Source organism: Furipterus horrens, unplaced genomic scaffold (genome assembly GCF_987537825.1).
Source record: "Furipterus horrens unplaced genomic scaffold, mFurHor1.1.pri manual_scaffold_15, whole genome shotgun sequence".
NCBI lineage: Eukaryota > Metazoa > Chordata > Mammalia > Chiroptera > Furipteridae > Furipterus > Furipterus horrens.
The window spans coordinates 20984234-21001036 of NW_028327185.1; the positions used below are offsets into that span (position 1 = coordinate 20984234).

Genomic DNA, 16803 nt, shown 5'->3' on the forward strand with positions numbered 1-16803 from the left:
CCTAAACAAGTCCCCTTAACATCTCATATAACAGCGGTTTGGATCTAATGAACTCCTTCAGTTTTACTTTGTCCTGGAAGCACTTTCTCTGCCCTTCTATTCTGAATGACAGCTTCACTGGATAGAGTAATTGTGGTTGTAGGTTTTTGCTTTTCATTACTTTGAATATTTCTTGCCAGTCCCCTCTTGCCTACAGAGTTTTTTTTAGAAATCAGTTGACAGTCTTATTGGGACTCCTTTGTATGTAATTCTCTTCTTTTCTCTTGCTGCTTTTAAGATTCTCTCTTTATCCTTAATTTTTGACATTTAGATTATAATGTGTCTTGGTGTGGTTCTCCCTGGGTTCAGTTTTTTTGGAATTCTCTGTGCTTCCTGGACCTGTAAGTCTATTTCCTTCCCCAAGTTAGGGAAGTTCTGCTTCATTATTTTTTCACATAAATCTTCAATTTCTAGTTCTTCTTCTTCACCTTCTGGCAGCCCTATGATTTGGATGTTGGCCCACTTATAGCTGTCCGATAAGTTTCTGAGCCTCTCCTCATTTTGCTCACTTCTCGTTTCCCCTTTCTGCACTGGTTGACTGTTTGTTCCTTCCCTAGGTTCCAATTTGTTGATTTGATCCGTGGTTTTCTTTCCCTCACCACTAGTTTCATATGTGTTTTTGTTCATTTCATCAGGACTAGCCTTCATTCCTTCTCCATCTTGTTTAAGATCTGCTGTTAGGTCTGTAAACATTTTTATAACCAAAGCTCTGAACTGAGCCTCAGAAAGATTTCCTATCTGCTGCTTCATTAGGTTAGATATGTGCTGTCTGGTTAGCTGCTTCACCGAGATTCTATCATGATCTGTGCCATCCTGACCATTTTGTGTTTACCTTTGCTTCCTGGGCATGGCTGTCACACCTCCTACACTATAGGGGGCGGAGCCCCGTGCACTCATCACATCTGGGCAATCCGTCTCACCACGCTGTGGCATTTTCTGCGGGTGGTGGGGGTCCAAGATGGATTCTTGCTGCTCACTCTCTGCTGAGAGGTCAGGAGCCTCCTCCTCCATCCCCACCCCATCCAGGCCTCACAGTCTAAAGCAATGGAGGTCTGCCTTCCCTGGCTTTGGAATCAGAAGATGACGGGTCTGGTCTGCAGCCAGGGTGCTCCCCAGGCGCTTCTTGCCTCCCCTTAAATACGGGTGTCTGTGCTTACCGCTGTCCTGCCTCCATCGCTGCTGCTGCTGCCGCGGACAGCACAGCTTGAACTCTCCTTCCCAGCTTAGCCCCTCCTACCTGTCCGGATGAACACCACTTCTTTATAACTTCATTCGTTGGACTTCCATTCATTATCTGGAACTTCTGGTTATTTCTTGTTTTGTGGTAGTTGTATTCCTTCTTAGTTGTGGAGGGAGACGGAGTGTGTCAGTCTAGGCCTCCATCTTGGCTGGAAGTTCCTGTTTTTGTTTACTTCCGTGTCCCAGGGAGAGCTGTTGCTCCTATTACATTGTAAGGAGTAGAGCCTTAGGTGTTCGTCAGTAACTGGCAACATGTTTCACCACATTGTGGTGCTGTATGCAGGGGAGGGTCTGAGAAGGAACAATGCCGCTTTCCCAGCACTAGCCCCTTTTCCAGGCACCTCTCCCACTTTTGCGCTGGACTTCCGAACTTCTAGATGCTGCCCTAGCCATCGTTCACAGAGTGGGTGGGTCTGTGGAGGTTCTAGGTCTGCTGAGGGACCAGAGACCACAGTTTCTGCCTCCATCCCAACCCCCACTGGTTTGCACAGTCAAAAGCAATGAGGCTTGATTTTCCCTGGTGCTGGGACAGTGAGCTGCGCGGTCTGGTGAGGAGCTTGGAGCACTCCCCAGGTGTCCCTCCTGACTTTTTGAAATGTGTGACTGTGTTTTCTGCTGGGCTGCTGCCACCACCACACCGTGTCCTCTCTGCCCCGACTTCGCCCCTCCTACCTGTCTGGATGAGTATTTCTTCTTTATATCTTTGTTTGTTGGACTTCCATGCACTTTGGTTTTCTGGAACTTTTGGTTGTTTCTAGTTTTGAGGTAGTTGTATTCCTTCTTAGTTGTGGAGGGAGATGCAGCGTGTCTGTCTAGGCCTCCATCTTGGCCAGAAGTCTCCATAGTAGTATTCTTTTTAAAACTTCCTAATTTATGTCCAAGATCAAGTGACCTCTAAAATATAGCAATACTAGTAACTTTTATCTTTTTCTTTTTCCTATAATACTTAGAGAATTTACTTTTTATTTTTAGTGCTAGAATGTACATTCCCATAACGGCAGGAATTTTCATCTATTTTGTTCTCCAACATCTCCCAGCCCCTAAAACAGTGCTGGGTACATAGTAAGTCCTCAATATTTACCGAACGGATGAATGAATAAATGAATGAAATCTTTGTGTGTGCTAGGCACTGTGCTAAGTGCTTGCATGCATGATTTCATTTAACTGTCACAGGAAGCCTAAGGTAGATATTACTGTTATTCATATTTTCAGCTGAGGAAACCAATGTAGATAAAGGTTCAGTAACTGCCCAGGGTCACACAGCTTGACACAGGGAGGTAGGATTCAAGCCTAGTCTGGCTCCAAACCTACACTCATCCACTGCACTTTGCTGCCTCTAATACTGCTTGTGTTCTGCTTCTTCGTTTCTCTGGGCTCCATTGCTTTTATTACTTATTATTAGAGGATAGAATGGCCTAGGTCCCTACTAGTCCAAGCTTCTCAAGGGCGGACACCTTATCTGTGTTTATATCCCCAAGACTAGCACAGCACCTGGCACCATGCAGGTGCTTTTTGTCCATGAAATAAATTGCCTATTGCAAGTGTAGGGCAGGCAGCATCAAAAAATTCAAAGGTTCCTAACTGGCAGACCAAGGACTTGTGGATCAGATAAAAAAGGAACAGCTCAGAATGAGAAGCTGCTCTGGAGAGGAAATCCTGAGGCCAGTTTTTAACATGTTGGAGTGTGATGGGAAGACAAACTAGGGGAGTAGCCTCCTGGGGACTTGGAAAAAGAAAACTGGCACAAAGCTTCTTTTAGGATTAAAATGTACACTTGCAGGTCTTTCTGCTGGAAGTGATAACCAAAGCTGAGACTGAATCCACTCACCCAGAAAAACAGTGCAGAGGAGAAAAGGACATGATGGAGCACACTCGTAGGTAATGAGAGAGAAAGACAGAGCACAGAGCTCTAAGGAAATTTGGGAGGCTCTTGGCAGCAACACCAACGTCAAAGACATCTTTCTCCTGGTTGTGTCCCTGAGTAGGTGTCTCTGATAGCTGCTTTGTAAAGCAGTCAGATTATAAATAAAAGTCTGTGGGCAGCAAGAAAAAAACAACCCACACATTTTCAGTGCTCCTGGGTCTGTCTGGCCCTGTGCACCAGCGCCTTGGGATCTGCTTAGTTCGGACTAGAGCACAGGCACCTGGAACCTCCTCTGGATGACAACAGTCCGCATAGCCTGGCTCCCTCCTCTTCACACTGACTTCTCTTCACCTCCTCTCCCTCCAGATGTGGGTTGGGAGAGTACACACCTCTTCTGTGCCCAAACAGAACATTTGAAGTCATCTGATGGCACCCACAGTCTTCAAGATTTTAGAAGGTGAATTTGGCCTTTTGCATTTCTTATCCTGCATTGTTTTTTTCCCATATCAGCACCTCAACATTTATCTTTCCTAGTTTCTTCTCTCTCGGCTGAATCACTGTTTCTCAATGGGTCAACCCCAGACCCCCTTGGGGGTTAGGGTAGGCACTAGTATTGCAGTTCATTTAACCTCTTTGGTAATACTTTGTGCCTTAGGCCCACCACTGACCAGAGGGACTGCTTAGCTGCACAAGTGGCCATTAGGATGAGAGACTACTGACTTTTTTTAAAAAAATAATTTATTTATTTGTTTATTTTATTTTTAGAGAGACGGGAAAGGAGAAAGAGAGGGAGAGAAACATCACTGTGTGGTTGCCTCTCACTCGCGCCCCCAACTGGGGACCTGACATGCAACCTAGTAATGTGCCCTGACTGGGAATTGAACCAGTGACACTTGGCTCGCAAGCCAATGCTCAATCAATTGAGCCACAGCAGCCAGGGCTTGGGAGACTACTGACTTTTGACCTAGAAGAGCACGTAAGCTGTTAAATCTATTAAAAATTTAGTAATCACATTATACATGCTCTGTATGACCATTATTTTTACCTCTGATTGTGGCATCATTCATATAGAAAAGAAAGACACACGTGTACAGTTTATTTAAAGAATAATTATAAAACAAACACCCAGGTCCAGACATGGAGTGCTGTCAGCACTTCAGAACACCTGTGTACCAGTTCCTGATCACACTCCTTTTCTCATAATAGTTTCACTACTTGTGTATGTTGCCTGATTGATATAGTTGAGCTATCCCAGTTTTTGAACCTGATGTAAGTGCAAACACATGGTATCTGTTCTCTGGTTGCCTTGCTTCTCTCACTCAGTATTGAGATTGGTCGCATTATCATGAATGACCGTAGTTTGTTCCTTTTTACTGCTGCGTCACATTTCACAGTAGGACTACACCCGAATTTGTCCTTTCTCTTGTCGATACAAGTTTGAATTGTATTGTAGGTGCTCAAGGACAAGAGATGCTACAGAATTACTGGATAATGCCACGTTGTTTTCCAAAGCGATTGTATCAGATTATATGGCATCCCCATGAGGACTCTCTCCTTGGTCCTTGTCAAACTAGTCACTTTCAGTCTGTTTGCTCTGGTGGGTGTCTGACAGTGTAGCATTGTCATTTTTACATTCCTTTCTGTGGTTATGTTACAGAGCACACCTGTGTACAGGTTCTGTTTGTCCCATCTGGAGTCGCCAAAACTGTTACAGAACAAAAGGGGGTTCTTTCACGTGGCACCTTAGTGTAAAATCCAACAACTTGTGTTGAGGAAAACAGATCTTTATTTACAGTATTCCAACCTGGGGAGGGCAGGGAGCACTTCAGCTCAGAGCTCTGTCTTCCTATAGGACCCAGCACTTCCCTTGCTCCCCAAAAGGCTAGAAGCCAAAAAACATGTCCAGAAGTTCCCCATCCCTTATCTGTCAGCTGTCTCCTTCAGGATCTGGGGTACGATGTCATCAGTCTCCGTATAACAGTCCAGGAAAACACGTGCCATGTCACACTGGATCATGCATGGTTCTCCCTTTGTCCTTTCAAAGCCGCATGGTGTTTTCCCTTCTCAAAACCGCATGGAGAACCTAGCTAAAATGTTTGCCACCTATTTTTAAACCCCTGACTGCGTCCTCTCACGCAGTGGGCGTGGTAACCAGTTCTGACCATTCACAGCACCTTACGCAGGCTCTGTGGGCTCTTTCCACACCATTCCATGGTCAAAACCCCTCCCATCTTCTTGGGGCCTTGGAAGAACCAAACCATTCGCATAACTGAGACACTAAGCTTCTAGCCATAGTCATGCAAAGGCGGCTTGAAAGCTGTTCCCTTTTCCCCATCCCCCAACTGGCAGGCTCTGGGGATTTTTGGAGACCCCCCACTCTGTAACAGTTACTAATAAGGATATGCATGTTCTTATATAGGTCGTTCGTAGTTCTTTGGTGCTGTGCCTGTGTAAGCCTTCTGCCTATTTTTAAAATTAGGTGCTCTATTTCTTTTTGATTTGTAGATATTCTTTATATTTTCTGGGTACTAATTCTTCATTATGTTTTGCAAACTTCTCCCACAATGCGGTGTTCTTTTCCACTTAATTTTAATGTAGTTGAATTTATTGATATTTTCCTTTATGGCTGAAAAAAAATCTTCTCGACCCCATACTCATAAAAAGACATTTTTCTGTACAGGTACGCATAATTTATCTGAAATCTTTGGAGCCTCCTTAAACTAAGTCACATTTTTCACCAAATCCATTCCAAAGAGACCCCTGGCCGATGTGGCTCCGTGATTCGGAGCCGCGTCCTGTGACGGGAATGCTGCAGCTTCGATACCTGGTCGGGCGCGTGGGAAGCTACCGATTCGCTCTCCCTCAAAGTTTCTCTCGCGCCCCTCCCCTCGCCCTTCCTTGCTCTCTAAAAGGCAATGAAAAAAGTGGCCTCAGGTGAGGATAAAGGAAGAAGTTTCAAAGATCGTGGTCCAGCTCTCCTGCCTCAGGCACACCTTCCCCGAGGAAGCCGCTTCTGGAGCAGCGCCCGCGCCCTAAGCCTCCCCGCGGAGCGGGAGGAGACAACGTCTCCGTTCAGAAAGCGGGCAGTTCGTCACAGTCAAGAAAAGCTGCAGGGCGGGGGAAGGGGAGGGGCGCGACAGGCAAGGCCGCTGGGAGGAGCCAGCGGACCCCACCTCCTCATCCCCTCAGCCACCACCCCACTCTCTGGGCAGGGCGGAAGTTGCTCTACAGGTGCGCGAGCAAAGCCGGAAGTCCTGCCTTCCTGGGCCGTCTACGGTAGCCCGTAAGGGTCCATGCGAGGTCGGCGAGGCGGCCGGCCAATTGCTGGATTGCGGTGGAGAGTTCTGCGCCCCCTGAGCCCCAACCTGCGGCAGAGGCGACCCTCCGGCGGCGCCAGGAGTGGTGGTTCTCCCCACGGTGCTGGGCGGCGCGGCCCCTTCCGGCCGGTACCGAAAAGGACCAGCTTTGCGCTGGAGGGCGGGGAGGTGAGTTCGCTGTCGCCGGCAGGCGGGCGCGCGTGGGGGTGGGGCTGCGAGGTCGCCGACTGTCGACTGTCGGGAGCCGTGGTTCCTCTGCTGCGCGACGGGCAGACGCCTTCCTCTGCTCGGCTCTTTTGCCAGTGCGCTAATATGGAGAGCAGGTTGGTTCAAAGGGCACCGGTACCTGCGTTTTAATGACGGGGAAATGGCTCGAGAGAACAAGGGCGCGACCCTCAGAAACAGCGAGAGCCGTGGTTGCGAGCCCGCTGCCGCGTGGGCGGGACCAGACCCAGCGGGGAGGCTGAGTACCTTCAGCTGCACCCCGAAACCCCAGGCCTGACAGGACTGGCGCTGGCGGGACCGCGGCGTTCTTCCCTGCCGCCGCCTTGCTCACGCAGCTGTTGCTTTGGCCGGCAGCTGGAGCGCCCCGGGATGGCGGCCCCATCCATGAAAGAGAGGCAGGCCTGCTGGGGGGCCCGGGACGAGTACTGGAAGTGCCTGGACGACAACGCGGAGGACGCCTCGCGGTGCACGAAGCTAAGACGCTCGTTTGAATCCAGTTGTCCCCAGCAGTGGGTAAGGCACACTCGGACGTGTTTCTGTTTGCTGTCGGAAAGACACGGAGGGGACCGTGTGAGGGGCAGGCTGTGAAGGGAAGTGCGGCCTTAGATGTGTCATGGCAACAGAGAGGGGAGCAGCAGAGAAAACCTTGCCTGGTCACCCGGCCGCACATTGTCCTTCCATCAGACCGACCTTTGGAAAAAGTCACCTGACGCTTCAAGGGTCATTGAAACACAGCATGAACACAGCCCCCAGAAACCCAGCCCACTCCCCTGGTAGACTGCTCCAGGATCTTCCTAAGGGGTGGTGTTGAATCTGGGGCAAGAGCAGGCAAATTCATTGGCCTAGAGCCACTGTCAGCAAAGTATCCCTAGTTGCCCACCCTAAGTCACATAATCATGTACCTAAAGTACAGTGAACAGTTTAGAAAGTAAAAAAAATGTTTACATGGTGGATCCTGCCACCAGCTGCCCCAAAGGCATTCCTGCTCCGGACGCCCTTAGTGTGGGAGCGACTGGAAAAGAGAACCAGTGTCGCCAAGCTTATCAGTAAGCAGTCCTGTGAGAGTGCACGACACTCCTCCGAGGCCCTTTAACGTGAGAGCGGCTGCTGTCGGCTTCCAGAGGCACCTGGAGAGCTGAGCGCCCGGATGACCTGCCGAGTGCTGGCCCCCAGGTGGCGGAGCTGTGAGTCAGGGCGGGTTGCTGGCTGACGGGGGTTTCGGCCCCGTTTGTCGGATTTCTCCCAGCATCGTGCTCCCCCACAGTATTCCGGGCCATTTGAGAACAGATCGTTTTAGAGGTGAAGTGGTCTTCACCTTCTCACATCTCGTGTTTTTAGAGAGGAGCCTGAGGCTTGCTGGAGACCACGCGAAGGGTGGGGTGGGGGGTGGGTCATACTGTAAGGCTGGGCCGGGAGTGAAGCCAGCGAATAGAAATGGCGGTAGAGGACCTGTCCTCTGTAAAGCCAGCATGGTGCAACCTGTCTGGGATGACGTGGGATGACTGTGAAGGTCAAACGTCTAACTTGACTGGATTAGATAATGAATTAGCGAAAAAAAACATGTTATACATCTCTGGTTTTCCCCTTAGAATAACTTCTGGCTTAAGAAGTAGGTGAAAAATATGGGAGTTTGGGCTGACATCAAACCTGATTCCATTTAGGCCCTGATACTATTACTGCCTCTGTGGCCGCCTTTCACTCTGCTCTCCGGCCCCATGGTCACTGAGGACAGGGAAGGACCTGGGGCCCTGGGGGCGAGGGGGTGAGGGTGACGTAGGTGAAGAGCCAGCCCTTAAGTCACTGCCAGCATGTTGGCTGGGCCCGCCCTTACCCACCCCACACTGTCCCAGGAGATCCTCATCGCTAAAGAGACCTGTCTTTTGACAGCCTGACCATTATTTTCTATTCAGGTTTATGTCAGAATCAGGTGGAGATTTTTTTTTTTTTAATAGCTATGTACCAGCCCTCCCCTCAGATCTACTGAATTTCTGGAAACAGAAGCCAAACTTCTTTTAAAAGGGCTCTGGCCCTGCTGGTGATGCTAGCGGGTGAGCACAGTTGCGAACCTCCGTCTCAGCCGCGTTGGTCCGTCGCGCTGCAGCCCTATTCTTGATCTCCTCTCTTTCCCCCCAGCCTCAACACCCACTGCTTTTTCTCCCCACCCCAGTGGCTAACGGACCCTCCCTCTCCCCCCCTCTCAGGGCAGCTGCGGTTCTCTGCATCGTGAAAGGTTTCCTGCAGCCAGCCGGTTGCTTCCTATCGTACGTCCCTTCCCCTCATGTGCAGGCGGAGAGCCGTGCCCGGGGCCCACCCCCTCCCCAGCCACTGCGCCCGAGTCACAGCTGACACTTCCTGAGTACGTGCTCTGAGAGCTTCAGATGCATCTGTCTCATTTATTCCTCACAGTAACTGGTACTCGGCTGCATAGACAAGGACGCAGTCCCGTGGAAATGAAGCCCCATGGAAGTGCCGAGCCTGGATCTGAGCTCTCAGTCTGAGTCCGGACCCCATGCTGGTCCCTGCCCCAGGCACTTCTTCCTGCGCCTGTCATGCGAGCAAAGGACCCATGAAAAGAGCCCGCACTAGTCCCGTGTTGTTCCAAAAACAGTCATAAGTCTCTTTACGTGCAGAAGCCCTGTCTCCTGGGTCCCTTTACAGCTCACTCCCTAGTGCTCCTCCGTCTCTGGCAGCCGCTGCTCCTTGGCGTGTCTTCCTGTGTGGTAAATGCCAGCGCCCTTTACAGACCCTTCTGTGCCACCCGCTCGTACCCACCAGTCTTGTCGACAGCCTTGGGCTGAAGGTTGATGCCCACATCTGCATCTCCAGCTCGGCCCTTCCTCCTCCTCCTCCTCCTCCACAAGCACCTGCTGGGCTCTGTAGTTGGATGTTCACAAGGACCAGCCTCTGCATAGACAGGGCTCAGCCCTCCCGGCAGGCCTGCCCTCCCGTGCTCCCACCTCGGTGAGACACCAGTGACAGCTCAGTCCCGGAGAGCAGGGTGCTGCCTTTGGCCCGAGAGCCGTAGGAGGCGTGCTCTCAGCAGGGAAGCACGAGAACACATGAGACAGCGCTGCAGTGGGTTAGGGAACAGCAAGGAGACGCACAGAAGTGAGGCCAGAGGTGCTGGGAAGCCCCGGTGGCGGCTCTTGGTCTGAGTGGCACGGGAAGCCACTGGAGAGCTTTGAGTCAGGAGACAAGTGAGGATATGAGAGGGCTGACAGTCGGTGAGAGGCTGGTGGCATCAGGGTCAGGATGGATGCTAGGAACTGGGACTCTGGAAAGGCTGTATTTGCTGTTGAGGTCAAGGTCGAGGCTTTGGCCTGGGAGTCAGGAAGATTGGAGGACAAGACCATTGAAGAGGTCAAGGAACCTCGAGGCCAGGGTATTGGCAGATGAACCCCGTAGCTCCTGAGCTCAGCCGAGCTCTGGCATATTGTTGAACAGGACCGCGACATGCGGACTGACAGAGAGGCCCAGCAAGGAAGGTGGGGGAGCACAGCAGTGTGCTCAGGGGCTTCCACCGCACTGACAGCGACAGCCACTTCCCACTGAGAGCCCTGCAGTGCCGCTCATGCACACCCGCAGCTGGCTCTCCTGCCCAGCCTGTGCCCCTTCACCTGCACTTGCTTCTCAAGTATGACCTTGCTGAGGTCCCACCCAATCGCCATAGAATAAAACCTTATGTTTTTCAGAGCTGAGTGTGAGAAGGTGGGCGGTAGGCTGGAGGGGAAGAAATGGAAGTATCGTTGGAGTGTATTCTCTGTGATACTTTGTTTTCAGGAGCTTTCATCTTCATCTAGCCTTGTGAGGCACTGAGCACCTGCTTTACACACTAGGAGCTAAGGCTTAGAAAGGCGAAATCATTTCTTCTAGATCAAGTAGTAGAGGGGGGATTTGAATGTAGGTCTCTGATCCCACAGTTTGTGTGTTTTTACTCAGCTAAAATCACAGCCAAAGAACAGAGATAAAGGTAACACACCAGACAGAGATTTACAGTGAATATTTCCATCATAAAACACTAAAAATACAAGTGTGTTGCATAATAAGTATGCCACCCAGCTAACAGTCTATTGTCACCAAGATGAGCTCCTCTCCTAGCACTTGCCCATCCCTTTTGTGGCACCCCTCAGCTCACTTATACGTGGTCCTGTTCATAACTTAGGACGGAGCGGGAACCATTCTGTCATTCTAACATCATCCAGCAGAGCCACCCACAAACAGCAACCAGATATCCCAGATATCTGGCCCCACCCTCAATTTCAGGTGTCTTTTTTTCCCTGTACAACTTTTAAGTCTCAAATTCCAAATTTTGACATGCACACGACTACCCCGCGTCTCATTTCATGGTTTGGAGGCCACCTGTGTTATGTGTGCACGTGCTGCTCAGGAAGTGCTTGTTGATTCGTTAGCCTTTTGGAGAAAGTGCTGTGTGTTGGGGGCCATCAACTGTAACTGAATGAGGAGGTGAAGTATGGGGACTGGGCTTTGCAGGTGAAGAGGATGGTACATGCAGAGGCACAGAAGCGAAAGAAATAAGCACATTCAGGAAACGGGTAGCTCTTTGTAGGGGCTGGGGGTGAAGTCACAGGATGGACAGATGGGCAGATTAAGCCATGAATGGCTTTGTGTTACTGAGATGTCTGGATGTTGACCTTGAAGGCCATGGGAACACCTGGAAAGATTTTAAATAAGCAAGTGACAAGGTCAGAGCTAGGTTTCAGAAAGATGACGCTTGGCAGCAGCGTGACAGATGGACAAGGCAGTAGAGAAAGCAGGTGAAGAGCTGTTCGAACTGTCCTGGTGTGAGATGAGGGCCTGAGCTGTGGGGACCGAGAGGGAAGGAGATCTGTGTGTCAGGGCTTGAAGTGCCGTAGCCATTGACGTAGGTCCTCGAGGGGAAACATGAGTGGGGAGGAGCTAGGTTCTGGACAAGCTGGGACTAAAATGTTGGACAGGACAGGAAATGCAGAGATCTCTTGTTTGCCACGGACGTGTTAAGGACGTTGTGCCTTCTCCCGTGCTGTCCCTTATCTCTTAACAGCTGCCCCAGCCTAGGCAGCCTGAGGCCACCAGGAGGAATCTGCAGTCTGACGGTCAATTTGTTAATGCACTGTGACCAGGGGGACCGCACACCAGAGGTACTGTGGGCATCTCACCAAGCAAAGGGAAGGTCACCAGAGGATTGGAGGGAGGTATCAGGGTCCCCCTGGAAAAGTATCGAGACTTGGAGCCCCACGAAGGCCAGGTGAAGGAAACGATGCCTGTAAGACCTGACCGGAAAACCGGAAAAGCTGGGTGCATACGTGCCTCAATGCAATAGCCCCAGTGGGAATTGGGCCATCAGAAAATGCTTTATGTCCTTGGAATCTTGTTCTGTTCTTTTACCTCGCTTGATGCTTTATCATACCAGCAGCAGAGGTTTTAACTTTAACTCAAAACAACTCACCCTCCCTATTTTACAGCCTCTGAAGTCTTTGTGTCCAACACACCCTGACCTGAGGGAGATCTCAACATTCCTTCAGTTGTTATCTCTGAACAATATCTGTTTCCTGTAGTCAGTGCTGTTTAACATTGGTTGTGAGGTTTACTGGCATGCTCTATGCCCTTAAGCTGACTGCACTCAATAGAAGACCTTGGAGGAAGGCAGTCGAGGCATGTGTCTCTCAGACATTTGCCGGCCTTCTGTCCCCTAACACAAGCTGTCTGAGAGGTCTTCACTTCATCCGCGACACCGGGGGATCTCTGCGGGTTGGGGGTCCACAACAGGGAGGGCAGAGCTTAGGTGAAATGGAAACACAGTGGTGCTTGGATAGACTGAGAGCAAAACAGGGTCCTTATCAGCTTCAGATTGAGATGTGGACCTAGGGTCCTGTGTCGCAAAAAGATGAAAGCTATACATGGTGTTCAGAAATCCCTTATCAGAAGCCCTGAGCCCGGACTAGAAATCCAGGCTGTGCTGTGCTGAGTCAGGGCCTTAGTGCCTCCCGTTAGAAGTAGGGGCAGATTGCTGATGGTCTGTGATGTCAGAGAGCAGGGTTTCTTGGTGAATAAGAAAGCCCACGCTATTGTGTGTCCAGGAGGAACGGTCACTGTGCAGCAGCTCTGCCTGTGGCTCATCCCAGCGTGAGACAGGGCTGGGCAGGCTCTTACATTTCAGTCTAAGCTAATTTTCACTTCCTCGGGGACTACTGAGTCAAGATTTTTCCTAATAGCTTCTAACAAAAGACCTAGTGTCTTCTGTCCTGACAACGAACATGTGTGGTGGTCTGCCTTGTCTGCAAAGCAGCGCAGATACAGACCCTGTCAGTTCTGTGGTCGGCCTGGATTTCCTACCCATGGGATGTACTGCTTCAGAGGGTGGGGCTTTAAAATACGTCAAGTACTTTTTTAATTTTTAAATTCATCCATTCCCCCTCCTCCCTTCCCTCTGTCAACCATCAGCTTGTTCTGGTGGTTGGGGTCTGTTTTTATTTTGCTTTATTTATACATCTGTTCTGTTTTTTGAGTTTCCACCTATAAGTGAAACCATAAAGTATTTCTCTGCCTGACTTGTTTCACTTAGCCTAATGCCTTCTGGGTCCATCCATATGGTTGCAAGTGGCAAAATTTCATCTTCTTACTGCTGAGTAATACTCCGTTTATGGACTACATCTTCTTTATCCAAGAATCTACTGATGGACACCTAGGTTGCTTCCATTATTGTAAATAATGCTGTAATGAGCATAGGGTGCACACATTTCTTTGAATTAGTATTTTTTTTTCTCTTTGGATAGCCAGAATTGGAATTGCTGGATCGTATGGCAGTCCTATTTTTAATTTTTTGAGGAAATTCCATACTGCTTTCCACAGTGGCTGCACCAGTCTGCATTCCCACCAACAGTGCACGAAGTTTCCCTTTTCTCCACATCCTCACCAGCACTTGTTAATGGATTTATTGATAACAACCATTCTCACAGGTGTGAGGTGCTATCTTATTGTGGTTTTGACTTGCATTTTCCTGATCATTAGTGACATTGAGCACCTTTTCATATACCTGTTGGCCATCATCTCTATGTCCTCTCTGGAAAAATGACCATTTTTTTAAATCTAGAGAGTTTAAGTTACTTTTTTCCAAAAAATGCTTTGTATTGTTGAATCCTATTTGCTAATATTTTGCTGAGAATTTTTCATCAATGATTTTGGCCTATAATTTTATTTCTTTTGTAATGTCTTTGGTTTTGGTATCAGAGTAATAATGGCTTCACAGAATGAATTTGGAAGTGTTCTCTGATTTTAAAAAATAAAAAGTTTAAGAAGGATGGGTATTCTTCCTTAAATGTTTGGTAGAATTCACCTTTGAAGTCATCTGGTCTTTGATTTTTGTTTGTTGGTGGTTTTTTTATTGCTGTGTCAATTTCATTACTAGTAATATCTGTTCAGATTTTCTATTATTTCTTGGTTCAGTCTTGCAAGGTTATAAGCTTCTAGAAATTTATTCTAAATTGAGTTTGTTAGTATGATTGTTTATAATATTCTTTAATTATTTTTTTATATTTCTGTGGTGTTGACTGGAACTTTTCATTTATGATTTTATTTGGACTGTCTTTTTTCCTGATGAGTTTGGCTAAAGGTGTGTCAATTTTATCTTTTCAAAGAACTAACTCTTAGTTTCATTGATCTTTCTTTTTTTTTAATTTCTATGTTTATTTCTACTCTGGTCTTAATTATTTCCTTTATTTTATTTACTTTGGGTTTTGTTCTTTTTATGGGTTTTGTTCTTTTTATAGTTCCTTTAGTTGTAAACTTAGTTTATTTGGGATTTTTGAGATGGGCCTGTATAGCTATAAACTTCCTTCTTAGAACTGCTGTTGCTGCATCCATAAATTTTGAAGAGTTGTGTTTTCATTTGTCTCAAAGTAGTTATTTATTCCCCGTTTAATTTTGATTACATTTTTGAAGAAGGTTCATGGCTTATCAAGTGTTCAGCAGGATCTGTAACCCAAAAGGGTTATGACTTACTGGTCTGCACCCATTTCCAGGACTTTTATACATCAAATGCACTGATTTGAAATGGTTATAGAATATAAATGACTTATGCTACTTAACGTAATTTATATTGAAGAATGTGTTACATTTAAATCTGTACTTTTGTTTAAGCTGCATAACTAGCTCTATTTCAAACCCTTTTCTCAACAGATAAAATATTTTGATAAAAGAAGAGACTACTTAAAATTTAAAGAAAAATTTGAAGCAGGACAGTTCCAGCCTTCAAAAACAACTACAAAGTCATAGGCTGTTCCTGAACTTTTCAGAAAGGTAGAAGCTCTTCTTTCTGGACATTCAAAAATGCTCCATTGACTGTGGGACGATATTGAATCAGTGCAACTTCTGTATATATAACTTAATTAAAATGCTCAAGCAATAGGAGAGTCCATCTTTCAGACTATGAAGAACTGAAATAAAATGGTATGAAATATGCTTAGTTTAATTTAGTAAGAATCAGTATTTTTTAAGAAAAAAATTAAAGCCTATATTATAAAAAAAATGTACCCATTTTTTTGGTTGGAGGATGGGAGTAGGCAAATATTATAGATACTGAAAAAATTCAGGTTGTCATTGTGTGTGTCCTGGGAGTTAACCGTTTTAATACAGGCACATACAAAAATGAAGATTGGGAGAACTTAAAATATACAAGTAAAATAAGAGAGACCATCACAGAAACTGAGCTAATATCATACTTGATGACACAATGGATTTTTTTCTCCTTCAAAATCAGTAACAAGTTAAGGATGTCCTCTCTCACTTCTCTTCACCACTGTATTGATTTCCTAGCTACTTTACTGAGACAAAAAAGAAATAAAAAGCATGCAAATTGGGTAGGAAGAAATAAAACTGACTCCATTCATAGATGATATTATCTCTAAAGAAAATTCCTCAAAAATCAACAAAAAAACTAATAAATGAATCTTAGAAAAGTGGCAGAAAACAAGGTCAGAGTACAAAAGAAAATCCTATTCTTATGTACTAGCAATGAACAATGGGAATTTCAAAGAAAAAATGTATCATTTATAATACTAAGAAAATTTTTAAGGAGGAATACTTCAGTATAAAGCTTACAATATGTTCACAAACACTTGAAATCAGAGCAGGTCTAATTAACTGGCAATGTATACTGTGTTCATGGACTAGACGACTCAGTATTATGACGATATTGTTAAATTCTTGCCAGTTTGTTCTATGGGTTCAATACAATCCCAGTCAAAGCTAACAAGCTTTTTATGTAGATAGGAGTAGTAACAAACTGATTCTGAAATTTATATGAAAAAGCAAAGGACCTAAAATAGCCAAAACAATTCTGAAAAGAACAAAGTTGGAAGATTCATATTATGTGATCCAGTAATCAAGGTGGTATGGTATTGGCGAAGGGACAGACACAGTTCTGTAGACCAGAACAGTCCAGATACCCGCCCCCCACAGAGAGGCAGTGAGTTTGCATGAAGGTAAAGGCAACTGAATGGAGAAAGAACAGTCTTTTCAACAAATGGTGCTAGAAAAATTGGATGTCCATATACAACGTAATAAACATTGACATATACCTCACACATTTTTTTTTTTTTGATGGATCACAGACTTAAATATAAAACTATAAAACTTCTAGAAGAAAATGTGGAGAAAGTCTGCATGATTTCGTGTTTGAAAATATATTTTGAGATAACATCAAAAGCAAAATCCATAAAAGGGAAAAAAGCTGCATTGGGCTTTATCAAATTTAAAATGTTATGCTCTATCAAAGACTGTATTAAGAGAAAAGAAAAGTACAGATTGGGAGAAGATATTCCAAATCACATAACAAAAAGAACTTGTATCCAGAATAAAGAACTCTTACTACTCTTGAAAAAAACCAGACAAGTTTTAAAAATGAGCACAATGTTGTAATAACCACTATTAGATATTACATAACGATGCTTCATGTTATTAGAGCACTACAAGTTAAAGCCTTGATGACCTATCACTACACACCTTTACAATGAATTAAAAGTTGACAGAACCAAGTGCTGATGGAGATGCACAGCAACAGAAACTCATTCAGCCCGGGTGGGAACACGGAATGGCAGAGCCCCTTTGAAACCAGTTGGGAGT

The 16803-nt window shown here is 46.5% G+C and overlaps 1 protein-coding gene across 1 annotated transcript; it reads left to right on the forward strand.

The window, feature by feature from the left end:
- The first annotated feature begins 6995 nt into the window (after positions 1 to 6995).
- COA6 (cytochrome c oxidase assembly factor 6) lies at positions 6996 to 15141 on the forward strand. Its single transcript, XM_090263307.1, has 2 exons — positions 6996 to 7197; positions 14860 to 15141. Exons 1-2 carry the CDS (start codon positions 7054 to 7056, stop codon positions 14953 to 14955), a joined length of 240 nt encoding a protein of 79 aa, XP_090119433.1. The 5' UTR covers positions 6996 to 7053; the 3' UTR covers positions 14956 to 15141.
- Positions 15142 to 16803: the final 1662 nt, after the last annotated feature.